Source organism: Caretta caretta, chromosome 18 (genome assembly GCF_965140235.1).
Source record: "Caretta caretta isolate rCarCar2 chromosome 18, rCarCar1.hap1, whole genome shotgun sequence".
Lineage (NCBI taxonomy): Eukaryota > Metazoa > Chordata > Testudines > Cheloniidae > Caretta > Caretta caretta.
This window is the reverse complement of record NC_134223.1, coordinates 15,151,777-15,169,144: the sequence shown is the minus strand read 5'-3', so window position 1 is coordinate 15,169,144 and position 17,368 is coordinate 15,151,777. Positions and strand designations below refer to the sequence as shown.

The following is a 17,368-nucleotide window of genomic DNA, read 5'->3' as shown; positions in this document are numbered from 1 at the left end:
GCCAAGAGGCAGAGGATGGGATCAGCAGCGGAAGCCGGCCGGGCGCACAATGGGGAAGAGACTGAAGAGTTTACGGGGTTTCGTTTAAGTGGTGTTTTTCCAGCTTTCCCTCCTGGTACGACTGAATTTCCCCTCCCTTGCCCCCTCAGGCAGGCGCTGAAGAAAGGGCAGAGCTGTTTGTCTGGAACCAGCCAGGCCCCTTGGGAAAGCAGCCCAGGGCACCACTCCGAATGTTGGCTTGGAGATGGGGTTGGAGAGCGGGGGAACAGGGAGGCTGTGGAAGCCGGCGGGGCTCACTTGCCAGAGGCGGGGGCCACTTCTCAGCCTTCCCGTGACCCTGGTGCTGCAGCTCTACCCCTGCCTTTGAGAGAAGCTTTGGGTCCCAGCTGCAGCAGCGCTGGGCGGCAGCAAGGAACTTCCCCAAGCTCTGTTGCAGGGTCTGGAGCATCTGGGTGTGAATTCGTGGAGTGCTGACCCTGCTGCCTACCCAAGCACATGCAACAATTCAGCTGGGAGATCACCCACCATCTTAGGGCCCAGCAAACCCACCGTTGGCCTTCCCAGCTCAGCCCAGCATGAGGAGCTTACAGCAGGGAGGTGGAGAACATGGAACACAGGACAAAGGACCCGGTTTAGGATCATTTGCTGGGGCACCTGGTTACTCTGTTCTCATCCCATCTCCGGCTGCAACGAGACCCCAGGATGCCCAAGCTCAGTCACTGTGGGACTTGCCAGGAGGAGACCAGCCAATCAGACAGGTGCTTTCCTGCTTTCTGGAAGTCCATTTGCCCTCTCCCAGAGGGTGCAGCAGGAAGACGCCAGCCCCGTGTAGTCACCACAGCATGCCATCTCCAGGAGCCACTCATGAGAAATCCTCAGCTGTGACATGAACACCACTGCGCACTCCAGTTACATGAACCACCACAGGACCGGCCCTTTCACGTATATATGAGGATGGACTCCAGCATTGGGAGGTCCTGCCCCAGCATTAGAGCTTGCGCGTCCCTTGATCACAGCATTCAAACAGAGCCTTCCCCTTGAAGGCAGGCTAAAGCGAGGAAATTCCATCTGAAGCCACAGCTACAAACCATCACTAGGCAAGCCAGCCTCTACGCAGGCATGAGCAGGCAGACCTGAACGGGAACATAGAAAAAGAGGAATAGGGAAGCCTTACCTGTGTTACCAGCTCAAACGTGGCCTTCCACGCTCATTTAACAGGAGCCAATAGTTTAGAGATAGCGGACCAGAGCTGTTACATTACCCAGATCTGAGCAACGTTGGGGTTCACTCAGGGAATCACAATCTGGAATTCAGCTCTTTGGGGGGGTGATCTCCCCAGAACCCCAGAGGTAGCCCTGCTATCCAGCTTGCTCATGAATTGCCTTTCGTCACTTACATTTGCCAATACTGATTGCCTAAAGCTCCGGGAGGAAGACCGTCGTCAGCAGCTACGTTCCTCTGGCACGCCGGAACGCTCAACAGTAAGGGCTTGTATTTACGTACAGCACTGCGTTTGTGAAGACACTCCTACGTGGCCCATTGGTGTAGTTAATCCACCTCCCCGAGAGGCGGCAGCGGGCTCCTGTCGGCAGTGCTCTGCCAACAAAGGGGTTAGGTCAGGAGAATGACATCTAGGTCTGTAGTGCAGACCTGGCCTAAGTGTAAAACTCAACTGCATGGGAGACAGGGCTTTCTCCAAGGTCGGTCTGAGGCTGTGCAATGGACTCCCCCAGGAGCGAAGGACCATCCCAAACCTCCCCACCTTCCACTCCAAGTGTGCGGTGCATTTCTTTGAGCTGCCTTCTCTAACACAACCACAGAGCAACAGCTATATTGAAACCCACAACCCATCAAACACAAGACACTTCTCTGCACCTGCTTCTTTTGGGAGAGGATGAGAGACCAAATAACCCAGGACAGATGTGTGGCCCACTGTTCAAAGGCACTCGGACAAGGGTGGTGAGAAGCGCAGTATAAGAACCTAGATAGAATAGGAGAGGGGGGCCAGCAAGCCACTCACCTCTTTCTAAATTCACCTGTCAGACAAGCAAAATGAACTGGGACTGCTTAGTAAGACCGCTGTAAAATAGGGATAATGGTACTGACCTACTTTCCGCTCACACACATACACCCCTACACACACCCTGCTCCAAACAGTTTACAATCTAAATAGATAAGACAGAAAGGAAGGTTTATTATCCCCTATTTTACAAGTGGGGAACTGAGACTCAGAGAGATTAATTGATTTGCCTAAGGTCACACAGTGAGTCTATGGCAGAGGTGGGAGTTCACTCCAGATCTCTCAAGTTCCAGGCCAGAGCCTTCACCACAAACCCATCCTTCCTCTCAGATGATATTTTTGCTCAGACTTTCTTTTGCAAGACATGACCAAACTCACTCCCAGCCAGCTGCAGGTGCCACATGGACTGTGCGAATAGCCAGCACCGCAAAAGGCAAGGTGAGGAGGACTAAGGCCCTTGCATGATTTCTCAGCTGAAGTCAGTTATCCCTCCAATTACATCTTTATCGATAGCTCCCTGGGTAGAGGAAGCCACAGAAGCCCATTAATCACAGGCGTGAATTAAGGCAGTTAAATTAAACAGTCAAAAAAGCAGCAACTCTCCCCCAGCACAGCACTGACCGGGACAGGCAAGACCCAAACCACTGACTCCTTAAGTCTGAAGCAAGGTTTACGCTCAGCCGCAGACAAAGCCTATAAGACAGAAAGATCCAAAGCATCCATGCAGTGCAGATGGCGGAGCCCCCGCCCCGTCTCCAACACTTTAGACATTGAACAGATTCTGCCAAGCCAGACAGATAACCCCTTCCAGTTCCTGGGCTCCCAAAGTGTTTGCACTGTCAAGTTCCTGGGCAAATTTCCAGGCGATAACCGATAACAGAGAAAGACGGGGAAGTGGTTGGAGGAAGGGGAGCGACAGAATTATTGCCATCTCTGCTGAAACCCCAAGCAACTGAAGTAAAAATGTAATTACATTGTTGTTTTTTTCCCCTTGTGAAGTGAATTTAGCACTGGTGCAAGGCGCTGGACTCGTATCCCCACACGCTGGGGAACAGCGACTAAAAAAATAAAATCAAAAGAGCACAGAGCTGGTAGTGCGCACGCACCGTGGGCTTCCCCCCAGCACCCGGCTAAGCTGTCTCTGCCTGGCGCTGGAGGGGCCCCCGTCGAGACGAGCTCTTTCGCCATCACTCAGCGCAGGCCCAGCGAGGGTGGGGCAGAGAAAGAAAACGGCTGCTGATTCTTTTGAAGGGAGGTGGGGAGATATTTTGCAACCCTGGCGTGAAACAGATTCTAAATACAAAGCACGGCCGCCTTCCATCCCCGCCGGTATCCACCAGTGATGCCACACGCACATACCTAGATGGGGACAGGCTACAACGCAGGACAAAACAGGCTGGATTTCCACCCCAGAGCACCACGGCTCAGGGGAAAGGGAATGGTCAACAGTCAGCAAAGCAGCCGAGGCCTCAGTGATGGTCTCTCGTGAAAGGCTACCAGGATCCGGTCAGGAGCCCGCCTGCATAGACCTGAAGCCACAGCAAAGCACCGGGGGCAGGAGAGAGAGCGCCCCAGCAGCCAGACAGAGTCAAACTGTCGGATTTACGGCTCTTTGGGATTTAATCGGCTAACTGATTCTCAATGCAAAAGAGAAAAGCTGCCTGCAAAGCAAACACTGCCCCCACTCCTTTGCCCAGCCAGCCTCTGCTCTGCACACCCTATATTTATGGGGCTGCCAGGCCAGAGAAAGTGATTTTTCCGATATTTAATTTATCAAATGGCTCTTCCCCCTCGTGCATCGCGGCAGGTTTTATGGGTCCATAAACAGGCGCTTAGCGCTCTGCCTGGGCCCGGTTGGGGAGGGACCCGCCTGGCTCCAACCGCACTCATCAAGCCAGCAGGAGATTGACCAGCAGCTCCCAAAGCCATCAGCAGCACTGGCATCCATCCCCGAGCCCTGGTGAATAACTGGGAGGGGTCCCCTGCGGGCTGGAGACACCCCAGAGGACAGCATGCTGGTCAGAGGCACATTCGGGCTCAGAGCGGTGGGGGATGGTCTCCCTCTCCCAGCAGGAGTGTGGGGGAGACGGTGAGGTAGCCTCAGGGTTTAGGAGCAGGCCAGGGGCTCCCCAAGAGCGGCAGGTCGGCACACATGCTTTGATCCAGGACGCCACTGAGCTCGGCTCTCTTCACCCCAGGGAAAGGAACAGCGACTGCCCCCGGGGTTCAGCCTGGTCTCAGAGAATATCCATGGGAAGGAAAGAGCTTCTTGGGGGACAGAGCAAATTGTGAGGATGGGCCCTTACGCTGCACCTCACATCCTGAGTGGCCCCCTTGGAGAGAGATTGAGGAAACCAAGGCACAGAGGTCAAGGGAATTGCCTCAGGCCATAGGGGCTAGATCAAAACTCCCAGGTGTGGGGTAAGTGAAGCAGAGAGAAGGTCATTTACGCTTTCCCCATGCCTGGGCAGTTACAGTGGGGTGGGGGCAGGTAGGGATAAAGGTGGGATCTGATGTCACAGGTGCTGGGCCGGATTCCTGGCTTCCTGTGAGAGCATGAGGTGGGGGGAGGAAGAGAGTTGAATGCTGGCTTCGTTCCCCGCTCTGACATCGCCAGTGCTTTGGTTGTGGAGCGTGGGGAAGGGAAGTCCGCGCAAGAGGAGAGACGGGGGGAAATGTCCCCCGAGTGGGGCACTGCACGTCTGATTAGCACCCGGCTAACAGAGAAATAGGAGGAATCAGATAGACTCATCAGCTCATCCAGCGGGGTCTGGTCCAGGACCTGCCCCAAGGGTATTTAATTAGCAGTCACGTGCAGCCGATGGATTGGGTTGTGTACAGTGCTGAGCACAATGTAGGCACTTCAAAAACCTGGCAGGCCATAAAGCAGCCTGGGCCCAGGTTGCCATGGTCCCCTAAGCAGGAGCTGGGCGGTGCCACAGAACCACCTTCCATCCTTTCCCTCTCAAACTTGTTGCAAGTCACACGTGAAATGAGCTGGGCAGCCTCAAATTAGTTCCTCGCAAATGCATGCCCATGTCACAAAGCCGGAGAGCATGCCACGCTTGGCACTGTTTTCCCAGAAAGTGCCAGGACCTGGAATCAGAAGGACCTGCCAGAGGGCAGGAGGGAGCTGCGGGGACACAGCGGGGAGGAGGCCTGGGAAGGAGGTATCTGAAGGGGCAAGGCGCATTGACAGGGCTGTGAGGGGGAGCCCAGGCTGCTGCAGGTCAGGATTGCAGTGCATGGGGGATGCTGGAACCACACCCATCTGTATGTAGCCCCTCATTCCCACGACCACCAGTGTTCCCGCAGAGGGATACATGCTCCGTGGCCCTCCTGAACAGCAGAGCTTGCCCAGCACCGGGGGGGGCCAGGGGAGCTCTATTTGAACTGGGGATCCTCTGGACACTCAGTCTTATCCTCAATTTCAAAAGGATTCTTGGGGATGGGGACAGGGGGGAACCTCTGGTTTTCCTGTCCGTGCTTTGGAATTTTCAGAGGAAGGCCCAGTTTTATTCTCTCATCCTAGCCCCCCAACACTGGGCATGTAGGGGTGGGCATCATCCCACCATGGAGGTTAAAAGGCAGCTTCATTTTCCAGCCATTCCTTGCAGCGGGGAACCCAAACGCCAAACCTGGGTCCAAAATTTGGAGCCAGCTTCCTCCAAGAATCCAGGGTTTCAGCTCAGCCCACCATGCCTCATGCTTTTTAATCGATGATCGTAACCACAAAGGCTTTCGGAAGAAATATGGACCCTTGTTAACCTCGGTTATGCAAAGAGAACATGGAAAAAATTCACTCATCCCACTGGACCAGGCAGACTTGACATGTCTTGAAATTGTTCCACAGGAGCATCTTATTGAGAATATTAATGACACAAATGGAGTTTTAACGCAATAGGGTCATTTCCCTTATCTAAAGAGAAACCCGGACATGTACCAGAGCAGGATGTGATGCAATGGGAGATCGTGAGGGAGGCGGCATCAGGAGGATAAGCTCAGCTTTCCAGGATTTTGGTTTGCTGCTTCTCTATAATATAGTCTCATGTCTAGCTGGGTATCACTGTTTGGAAATCAAGATATTATATTTGAAAAAAAAACCTAACCTAACCCAACCCAAAAGAGCGTTAGGGCTTCAAGATAAAAATACAGAACCACAGATCCTCAGCTGGTGTAAATGGAAGTAAACTCCCTGGAGTCAATAGGGCGATGCAGATTTGCAAGAGCTGAGATCTGGCCCAGAACGTAAAGCAGTAACAACCCCGAAGAGCGGCACTCTGTGTGGAGCAGAGTTGGAGAAAAAGCAACTGACAGCGCCTGCCAGTTGCTGTGTGCTCTGTGAGTACAGTGCATATTCGCAGCGCTCTGACAAGGTACCCCTCCCAGGAATGCCTGCCTGCTGATTGATGTCATCACCACCCCGCACAATCGACTGCTGCCCGAGAACAATGTACGTGACATCGCTAATTCAGTGTCACGACTTCGTGGCCGTGAGGGGAGCTGGGGAGGGCCAAAACTCTTGTATAAAAGAGAAAGAGATTCCATCCTCCCCTCCCTCAGTGTCTTTCAATAGCTAGCAAGTTGTGAGAACTGGGAGTGGGAGGGGGTAAGTGGTTTAAGGCTACTAATGGAAGAGGTCCTCCACAATTAAAGGTTGTAAGGTAGGACAAATACAACCACATGAGCAAATTACAGTACGGGTGTCTGTCTAGCTCCATTCTTCTACCGCTCCCGCCCCATGGTACCTGATCGCCCTGGCCTCACCAACCCTTTAACTGGATTAGGAGATCCAGGTACAGCCCAGGAGACTCTGCAAACGAGAGCCCCCATCCTGCAAAGACTTGCGCACATGCTTTACTTTAAGCCCGTGAGTAACCCCTCGGACGTCGACGGACTACGTCTGAGCTGAAAAATTAAGAATGCACCCAAGTCTGCATAGAATGGGGGCCAGATGAGGGGTGACTGACGCCACCAGGTTCTCTGGCGCAGTCCCGTACACACAGGGCTGGGGAGTCGGTCTTGTAAAGAAATCTGCACCCCCCTCTCTCCACGCTGCACCCCAAAGCACCATAAGGGTGGGGGAGGCGTTCCAGATTTTTATCAGGTGCATTTGAAACGTTTTAGGCCCACAGAGAGGGCCCTCTTTAGGCACCCGCATGAACAGTGTGCATTTCCACCTCCTGCCGGGGGAACGCGGTGGAATGTGTCAGCTGGATGGGTTGGGTTATTAATATTTCAGAGCCCCGAGATGGGAGATACACCTACGTTCCTTTTTATTTTTGAATTATATGTCTTCTTGGGTCCAATTATAGATTAACGACATTTTATCTGGCATCTGTTTCTCTCCCATCTTCCTCCCCACCCTGAGAAAGCGAGAGAGAAAGAGAAACTAACATGCTATAATCGGCTGCATTTTTAGATGGGGTTATCTGTGCATTCAACCAGTGAAACATGGATAGGGTGATTGCACAGAATGTAGGGAGAAAATGAGACCTTTTTCCTACCAGGGAAATAGCATTGGGCTCTGGGGAAGGGGGACTCCACTGCGGCAAGGAGGGTTAAAATAAAGGGATAGCAGGGAATCCAGGAGCAGGAAGTCTTCTGGCTCCATCAGGGATGCAAATAACCCAGGGAATGGGAGAAAGTTAGGGTCGACATTTCTAAGCATCCAGCTGGCTCACTGTCAAGAAAGACATTTATGACCATGGCAGTAAAAGGTACCCGATGCCCAGCTGCAAACCAGTTTCCATTTTGCTTCTGATGCCAGGAGGATACTCAAAGTGCTGTGAAAGCTGCAGTAAGAGCCTGACAGATTTTGTGCAGTGTTAGTACAGAAGAGAGCTCAAAGACGGGATGGGCCATGGTGACTCAACTTCCCCAGTCGCTCCAAGCCCTGGAGCCTTTCCCAAACTGGTCTGTATATCCTAGGGATGTGGCTTTACCAACAAAGTTAAAGAACAGCTCAAACCTTCACTCTAGGTTTGGCTGCTCCAAAGGTGCCTCCTTTCTGGACTGCTCAGCCCACACCCTATGTCCCCTCTCTCCAAAAGCAACTCCCACCTCTTTTATCCAGAAGAGGCAATGAGCCATCTGCCTCAGTGAGTCTGCAGAACCCACTTAACCCTTTCCCAGTTTGGGGAAGCACTGCCAGCCTGTTACCCATGCCTACTGGGGCTATTGGGCCAAGGTTTGTGGCACATTGGCAGGGGAGCCAGGGGAGCAGGAAGGAAGCTTGTACAGCTGTTGCCCATGCAGTGCTTAAGCAGAGGCCTTCAGTCTCTGAGCCTTTTGCCAGCAAAGACTTGAGAAAAAAGGATTTTTGTAAAGATGGTAAACCAATAGCTCGGATTATTCTACTTCTCAGGCAAGGTCTTGGGTTGTTCCTTTCCGAAGCCTCAGAACTTGTGAGCTTAACTATGCACTGAGGAGACAAAAGAGACCATGAGGGGGAGAATTGCTCCCTCACGCCTCCCGCACACTAACACGTCACCACCTTGAAAAGGGGCTTTCCCTAGCCATCCTGCCTGGAGCTCTCAGCACCGTGTGCCCAGGGCACCTCCTTCCCCACGGCCTCTAACTTGTCAGCAAACCAGCCACTCAGCTCTTCGTTCGACTATCCCACCCCGGTACCAATGCCCAGCGCACCTGGGGGACAACTGCATTATGGCCATCGAATTAGCCATCAGTACTTTTTCCCCCTACAAGCCGACTAAGATCCCACCTCTGGTCCCCTCCATCCCATCAGGCTAAATGACCTAGCTGGGGTTTGCCAGCAGAGCGATCACAGGTTTAGAAGATCTGCCCGCGGCAGTTCTAGATGAGTTCATGCCACCTCGTCTCAAGAATGGGTGTCAGAGAAAAGGAGCCACACGGTGTTGCATCTTTCCAGGAAGGAGAGCAGACAAAGCCGCTCTGCTCCCTCTTAGGCCAGCAGAGAAATGGCGGGGGGGGAGGGGGGGGGTGGAGCCCCGCCGGCTCAGGCTGCAAGAGGGAAGGGAGGGAGCATGCGTGTGTGAACCAGAGATTTAGCTCAGGGGAGAAAGAGAAATGAATCAGGCTGAGAAATAGATCACTGGGTCAGGGAGGCGCTTCTCCACGAGGCAGCTGCAGGAAGCAGAAGAGGCTCCAGTGATTTGCTTACAAGTGCATCCCAAGTGCAAAAAAACCAAGCAACAGGAAGTGATCCTGTACTTACCATCCTGCGGCGGTGGCGGTGGCGGGGGGAAATAGTTACCGGGCTTGTCTGCAAAGAAACAAACACAGGGGAGATCAGAGACTCCTCCAGTACTGGCACCAACCCTCCCGCCTCTCCGCAAAGCACTGCCCATGGTTAGAGCATGGTATTAAAAACTTCTCTAGGGTCCTTCACCAAGGATCTCAAAGCTTAAACCTCACATCCGCCCCTGGGGATGTAGGCCCAGAGCAGCTAAGCAACCGCCCCCAGGTGACAGAGCAAGCCAGCTGTAATCAGGAGGAGAATCCAGGAGTTCTGGCTTTGCTGCTGAACTGCGGATCCCAAAACATCTTCACGAGACTCATTTGGCTTCAGACCTGATGATTCAGAGTTTCCTACCGAACTGAACCTCTGTGCCAGGCAACACTGACGAACCAGGAGCAGGCATTGCGAACTGGGGCTGTATGTCAAACCTGGCTCTGGCAAAGCCTTTCCACCATTCAGGGAGGTTATTTCTTGCTGCCTTGGGCAATTACGTGTCATTTCATCAAGGCCACCCAGCTCAGCTGTGATGCAAATCAAACTATTTATTACCTATCGCCCAAGAGCCTCCCAAGACACCAATTCATCAACACATTCAAGTTGATCAGCAACACGATTTTGAGAGCCACAGCCATGCATGCAAGGAGGAGGCGTGGCAGGGTGGTGGTGGGGAAAACAGTAAGACAAATGGATAGCCTGAGCCATGGGGAGATGCAAGATGCAGACCATGTGACTGAAAAGGATCTAGGGCCTGAAGGATCCTACAGAATTACGAACCGAGCCGTGGGGAGAGAAGCCTAATAAGTTACAAACCCTCCCTCTGAAAATAAATCAGAACCTGATGGACAGAGGGGGCTTCTCCAAAATGCATTTTGTTAGCTCAGGGGCCTGCTCCCTTCATCCCTGCCTATCGTATTTCCCATAGAAAACATCTTCGCCTCCAGCTCCCGAATTAGGGTGGAGCAATCTAGTTACCCGCATCTTTCGCAAGTGGCTTGCCCAAGGTCAGAAAGCGAGCTAAGGCAGAGGTAAAAATTGACCCCGGGGCTCCCGAGGGCCAATCCAGTGCTGTAGCCACCAGACTGTCCTTCGAGAAACACTGTCTGGACCCTGCCCCATACAACGCTGGTTTTTAGCTACCGTTCACAGAGCCCTAACTGCACTCAGCTGGGAGGCGCTAGCATTTCCGGATGCCAGGGATTTGTTTTCCCGGCCTCCCCATCTCCCATGTGCTCTCTCGCAGCAATTGTTTGAGACCCAGAGAAGTTTCCTGGCCAAGGGTACAGCAGAGGAACATTTGTTCTGAAGGCTTCAGAGGAAAGCCGCAGCCTGATGGATTTCTCCTCTCCGTGCTGTGTAACCAAGCCTGGTACCGAGGAGATGCTGGTACGGAGTGTTAGACACCTGTGCTGAGACACGCTCTGAGTGGACCTGGCAGAATAACGGAGTGGCCTGTACTTGCCACTAGCCCAGACTCTGGTGTCAGTCACCACCCTCAGCCGCTCGCTCCCCAGAGCCAGCAGGACCAGCAACCAGGGGAGGCCTACGCCTCCTTGCACTCACACCAACTCTTGCTGACCTCTGGAGGAGGGACAGGGAAGAGAACAGGGATCCTGGAGCCTCTGGCCATCAGGCACACCCCACCCCAACAACACGCACGGAACAGCAGAGAGAGGGTGACGGGGAGCAGGGGATTAAGTGTCTTGCCCAAGGCCAGCCAGTGGCAGAAGCAGTCGCGTGGTATGGAGCTCACAGAAGCTCCTGGCTCCCAGCCCTGTGCTCAGACCACACTTCCCTTCACACACAGCCCTGGCAGAACCGTGATCACAGTAGCTGCCTCTCTCCTCCCTTCTAACAGCTGCCCTGACAGTTTCTCCTGTGCCTGGACCGTAGGGCCCCAGGCAGGAGGAAATGCAGCCCCTGCCCAGGAAGGGGAGCCTGCATTGCTGGGGGGGGGAAGCACGGGCCAAACAAACCACACTTCGGTTTCTTCCTCCAACAGCTGGGCTCGGGCAGCAGCTCTTGGGAGACAGAGCGAAGGAGGGGCTGGGACTGAAAAGGAGCAAGGATCCCAGCTCTCAGTCATACCCATCTCCGCTCCAGTGCTGGGCAGCGCTGGGTAGAGAACGGGCCGTGGGAGGGGTTCAAAGAGCAGCAGGACGGACCCAACAACAGGCCGGGAAAGGAGGGAGACCGGGCAGAGAGTCACTGGCTCAACTCGGAGACACCGACTGGCCTTTAGGAAGAGATGGCAACACCCAGGAGAGGAGGGGGAATCCCAGCCTGTGGCACATGGTGGCTATTGGGATCTAGGCTCGGACTGGGAGGGACAATCAGGAGTCCGGATTTAAAGCCCCCGCCCCCCCAACCCTCACAAATCCCCTCCCCCTCCCACCATAGACCCTCGATGCCCAGGGACACCTACAGTTATTGAGGAAAAGCACCACAGCGAACGCCAGGGTGGAGGTGGCCAGGAGGATGAGGCAGATGTTGCAGGGGATCATGAAATAGCGCACCACCAGGGAGACCTGGTGCTGGTACATCCGGTCCCGCTCCAAGGGGCCAGGCGCCATGGGGTACTGGCAGGCCGTCATGCCGCTGCTGGCATGGGCCCAGCCGTCCGCTGGCACACCCAAGGCAGAGGACCCAGCAGGGGTGCAGGAGACCCCCCCCCTTCCTCTTCCGGAGCTGCAGGGAGCTACGTTTCCCCAGGGATTCCCATCCTCCAGCTGGCATGTATGGACGGGGTGGGCTTGGCTCACTTGCAGGAGGAAGAGTTTACAGCCACATACTCCATCTCTACGGCCTAGGCAGCGCCGCAGGTGTTAGGACCCAGGGCCTGACCTGGAGCCCGAGGGGCCAGTCAGGTAAAACTGCGGAAAGCCTCGCCCAGTCTCAGCTTCACAAATCCCCTTGGAGCCAGAGATTGCAGGTGGGGACCTGAGGATCAACATTAACAAACAAAGCAAACAACTCCCAGGGACTCAGAGGATCAAAGACCTCCCAGCTTTTGAGCCCCAACCTGCCAGGGGCGAGCGCTGGGGGAAGAAATTCGGATGGGCAGCGACGTCTCACTGGGTCACCCACCCAGCTGCGGGAGCTCTGATTCCAGAGAGAGGGGCCTGCCCCCAGAAGTGGGAGAACTTGTCAAGGACACACAAGCAGGACACCTCCACACAGAAGAAAGGTCCCTATTTCGGGGCTGCTCCAGATGGGGGTGGCTGCCCCGTTAGCGCCCCAAGTTCAGGTGCTGGATGGGTCTCGCTGCTGGGATGCTGAGTTTCTTTGGTCCATGTGTCTGACTGTAAAGCATAGACGGACCCAGGAGTGCCAGTCTCTGCCCCTGCCAACTGAGACCCGCTGGCCAAACACAGGGGGCTTAACTAGCAGTTTGCCCACGTTCCAGCCCAGGGCAGATCTCCTGCCACACTTCCCTCTTCAAAGTGGTGGTAAAGTCCATCCCTGCTCGGCTCCGGCATCCTAGACAGCTGCTGGCGAGCGGCTCTCCTCCTCCGTCCCTGCAGCAGCCAGCTCCTTCGCACCCCTCCGCCCCTCCAAAGAGCTGGGACTTCGGGAGGGGGCCCGGGCTTCGCTTCCCCTCCTTCCCGCGCCACCTGCTCTCAGAGCCTGCCCGCAGAGAGCACGGCGACCTGACACAACCACGCCGGCTGGGACGGGCCAGCTCCCCTCCTCACGCCGCTCGGACATGCCCGTCCTGCCAGGAGAGATCCCGATTCCTCGCTGAGCCAGGCATCAAGGGATGCACACCCGAATGCTAACTGAGCCACCGGGGGCGGCAGCAGCTCGGGTCGGTGGGTGGGAAGGAGCGGAGCTTAGAGACCTCGTTCCAGAGCCCGGGGCTCTCGCTCGCACAGCGGAAGGTTTGTGCAGCCCAAAACAAAAAGCAACTGTGTTGTTACCTCCCTCGCGCCCAACTTGCTTTATCCGCTGCCAGCGCCTAGCTGGGGTTGGTGGGTGGGGCGGGGGGAGAAGGCCGGGAGCGTGTTATTGTTCGGTGACCCTCTCCATCCCGGGCTTTGCACTGACTTCACGCACCCCCATTCCGATTCCTCCGGGCGAGCTCGCGGGAGTAGCGGGGCATCCCTGGGAGAGCTCTGGCGAACGCCTAGCGTCCCTTCGCAACACCATCAAACCGCCCCCGAACAGGAGAGCGGTGCGGGGAGCGAGGAGGGAGGCGGGGAAGGAAAGCAGCCCCGGCTCCAGGACCAGCAGCCAGCCAGCGCAGCGAGAAGCCAACTCAAACAAAGGCAAGGAGGCTTGCGGGAATTCTCTGCCCTGGCTCCTCAGGGGAGTTCTTCGCAGGCGAGAGCACAAAGGGAAACGGGGAGGGGGCCCTGTGCACCTCAGCTCGGCTGCTCTGCCCCCACCCCACGGCTCCGGAGCCACAGCCACCTGTGTGCAGCTCCGCGGAGGTGTGGGGCTGAGCCGGGATTGACTGGGAGCTGCTGGGATATTCTGCTCACTTCTGTCTCTCCTCCCGAGAGCATGAAAAGCAGGGAAAAAAAACCCTCCTCCCCCCCCTCAGCTTTCCATTCGAGCACTAAAGATGTGGAGAGGGGCGGAGACTGCACTGTCAAAACTCATTATGCCTCCCCCTGAGCAGCGTGCTCCTGCCCCCTGCGCCCCCTCCAATCCCGCCGCCGGAGGGCTGTGGGGAACGGGAAGCCTCCCCCGCTGTGTGGGGAGGGGAGGGGCCCCGCTCCCCCCTCGTGGCCTGAGACCCCAGAGGAGGGAAGCTTTCAAGACACAAGAGCATCCGCAGAACAGACTGGCTGGCCCTGCGAGGGTTCACGCGGGACGAATAAAAGCCCCAGCCCCTTTGGGCCCCACCGCAGGAGATTTCTGGCAAAGAGAGGGTTAAGGACAACGCTCTAGGCCCTGGGCTCAGTAGACTCCCGCTGAGGAATGCAGAGCCCCATCCCAAGCCCAGTAAAAGCAAATGAGACTCCCCCATGGCGGCCAGTGGGCTTGGGATCAGGCCCGTTAAGCTGCGGGGCTGGTAAAGACAGAGGGTCAAGCGGGAAAGCGGCTTCCCCAGCAGGGAGCGCATGGGTTCCATAGGGCCCTGGCTGGAGAGGAGAACCAGAGCAAGCACCCAGGGTCCTGGCAAGGAGTTTCCACCTGGCATGGGGGATTGGGGGTCAGGGAAGCAGCAGAGGAGAGAGTGATGCTTCCGCAGACCGGAGTCCTGAGCCAGCAAGCAGCTGTGCCTCTGGGGATCGTCATGCACCTCCATGTCGCCACCACCCCTTGGCAGGACACCTACAGAGCATGGTCATGGCCTGAGCGCCAGCACCAAGCATAATGCTGCCACATTAGACACCGGAAAGCCACCCGGAGACGAGCCGGGCTTTGGGCCAGAGGGGAGTCGGGACCAAGAGCACGACACCATCGGTGAAGTGCCTGGGACGGGAGCAGAAGGGAAAGACGAGAGTCCCCCCCAGCCCTGGAGCAAAATGGCCCCAGCGCTGGCTGAGGCCAACGTGTCCTAAAAAACAACGCTGGCCAGATGCAGTGGGGGCGATGAAGTCAATGAACCGGCTCCCGTTGACTTCACCCTCCCTTGGCAACACGGCGCCCGTCCAGTCGAGCACCAGCCCCTGGCGGAGGGCAGCAGTGGCAAGGTGCTGCTATGACGCACACTCTCTCCAAGCAGGTTATTGCCACCATCGACACCATGGATCCGGGGCGCCGGGACCTGCCACGATGCTAATTCCAGCCCACAAAGCTTCTCATCAGGCTGAAACAGATCCCTGGGGGTGGGGGGGAGTCACCCCACAGAGGGAAGGCTCCCCGGGGGCTCTGACCCTTTGCAACGCAGCTGGGGAGGAAGGAGTCAGCCGTGAACACAGGCACCTGGGTCAGAGGGCAGCGCGCGGTCCTCGTGCCACGGCTCAGCTGACGCTCTGCCGACGCGGGAGATGTTCTGTGCTTCAGGCTCCACGCAGGGAGGGAGAGAGGGGCATGGAGATCCCCCCCTGCCACGCCGGCAACTGCCGTCTGCTTATCCTGGGTCCCATGCTGATTGTGCTGGCGGAGGGAGGGGTGCTTATTGCAGATACAAAGCAGGGGGAACCAGGGAGGAAGGGCTGGCTGGTGTCAGACTTGGAGGCCTCTGGCAAAGGCAGCTTCTGAAATACGTTCCGGCATCTCCAGCTTGAGTCGCTTTCCATCAGGCAGCTGTCGCAGCCAGGGAAACCAGATAGCTTCTCCTCTGCAGCTGCCAGCCCGTGCCGTGGCCTGCTCCGTGCCCCATGAGGCAGCAACGCTGCCCCAGCTGAGCCTTCCACAACCCCCTGCCAGAGCTCCACTCGGGAAGCCTTCCTGAAGGCAGGGCTATTTTTAGTGGAGCAGCCTTGGCAGAGACCGGGAACGAGGGGGCGCCTGAGCCCCACGCTTCCTCTGCGGAGACGCCTGGCTGCTTAGTCACCAGAACGTCAGCCTCCCACCAGCCTGAAAGGGAGGTGGGGTGTCCCCCTCCAGCTCCAGCCTGCCTCTCTGGGGCTGACCCCCTGGTCACCTGGGCGGTTTATCGGGGGGGGGAGGGCCACACCTGTCATGCACAAGGACGAGCAGATTCCAACCCCCCTCCTCTTCAGTGCCCAGCCAGCAGCCAGAGGAGCCTAAGCAGCTCCCTGCACGTGGCACACACCACGGCCTGGAGGTCAGGGAGGAGGCAGGTCGAGAAAGTTAAGCTACAGCTGTGGGCAGCTCAGGGAACTGCCTTAAACCCACAGACCAACCCTAGTCGGCTCAGCCACCTGCAGGACTCAGCTGTGCTGGGGACAGGAGACCGAGGTCTCCCCACTTCTCCCCTGGTTGCTGCTCCTCCTGTGTGCTCAGGGCCAGGCCTCAGCCCTAGCCCCCTTGATGCTGCGACACGGAAGAGCCAAGCCACTCACTGGACGCCCACGCTGGCCGCTCTATCCCGGCTCCGAACGGAAAGGACAAACCCCCAGCAAGAGGAGAACGGGATTCGCTGTGTCCCTCGGCCCGACACCCGAACGCAGGGATCGATCCTGCCGCCGCAGCGCACGCTGGGCACCAATCCCAACGGCACGCACCCAGCCGGGCCATGGGAAGGCTCCAAGGACCCAGCAGAGCTGGCAGCAGGAAGCTCCCTTGGAACGAGGACGAGGACAGTGAGCGAGATGGGAAATGAGCGGGCTGGGAACCAGTCCCCTTCCACATGGAGACGAGCAGCCAAGAGCCTGCTCCCGAAGGAGGCAGGGCTTAGGGTGGTGGGCTGAGACCCAACCCCGCAACTCACTCCAGAGAGCACAAGGGGAGCCTTTGCCACCTGCTCTGCCTTGCCGCCACACACAGATGCCTTTGCTGGCCTGAGGGAAGGGCTAGATCCAGTGCCCTGCCCCTCCCATTCCCTCTGCTCCCCCCGCCCCCCCACCAAGTGTGCTTCAGAAGCATTAAGGCATTTCTAGTGCTTTAATTCTCTGCCCACCTCAGGTCCGAGACCCTTGACTCTAGGCACCCCGCCGAGGGGGTTCTTGGGGACCCAGATTGAAACCCAAGCACCTCCCAAAGCAGGAGAATACGCTGGTAGTTAAACACACCAGGCTCCTGGGGCCTACCCCTAGCCCTGCTCCAGGCTCCTGCTGGAACTTCAGGCAAGTCCAGCCTCTGCAAAGCGGGGAGAGAACGGGCCTTCCACGCTGCCCAGGGGCATTGATGGCTGGAAGGGAGCAGTAATACTGAAAGGCCTGTGAGAACTCAAGGAGGAAGGGGCACAGGAGTGCAGTGTATTGTTCTGGGATGCAAGCAGCATTCACCGCCACCTGCCACAAGACCACTGCTAGGCTGTCCCCCAGGCTGTCAGCACAGCTTGGATTTCAGAGGCCAATCCGCCTGGCTAAATCCAAAGGCTTGGCTGCAAATACAAACAGTGCAAGCAGCAAGCAAGGCCATTTGCGTAGCCCTCTTTGCATGTTTCCATGTGCACATCAGGCACACCATTCCTCCCTTTCTTCCAGGATTTTCAAGGCCTCTGTTCCCAGAAGCCTTTCGGGGGCCACTTTTGGGGGCAGAACCACACCATGCCGGAATCACCTTAGCTCCCTGGAAGCGCAGGTTCCAATCCCAGCACCGAGAGC

The 17,368-nt window shown here is 56.6% G+C and overlaps 1 protein-coding gene across 9 annotated transcripts in view; it reads right to left on the bottom strand.

Annotated features, from left to right (window-relative positions):
- AGRN (agrin) overlaps window positions 1-17,368 on the bottom strand; it is a 223,274-nt gene that overhangs the window by 100,195 nt on the left and 105,711 nt on the right. For 7 of the 9 annotated variants that reach the window (XM_048824778.2, XM_048824781.2, XM_048824782.2 and 4 more), the window contains one exon: window positions 9,219-9,266. In XM_048824778.2, coding sequence (XP_048680735.1) covers window positions 9,219-9,266 — 48 coding nt within the window. Of the gene's footprint in view, window positions 1-9,218; window positions 9,267-11,664; window positions 13,735-17,368 lie in introns of those variants that run through there. The other 2 variants (XM_048824787.2, XM_048824788.2) reach the window with 2 other exon arrangements.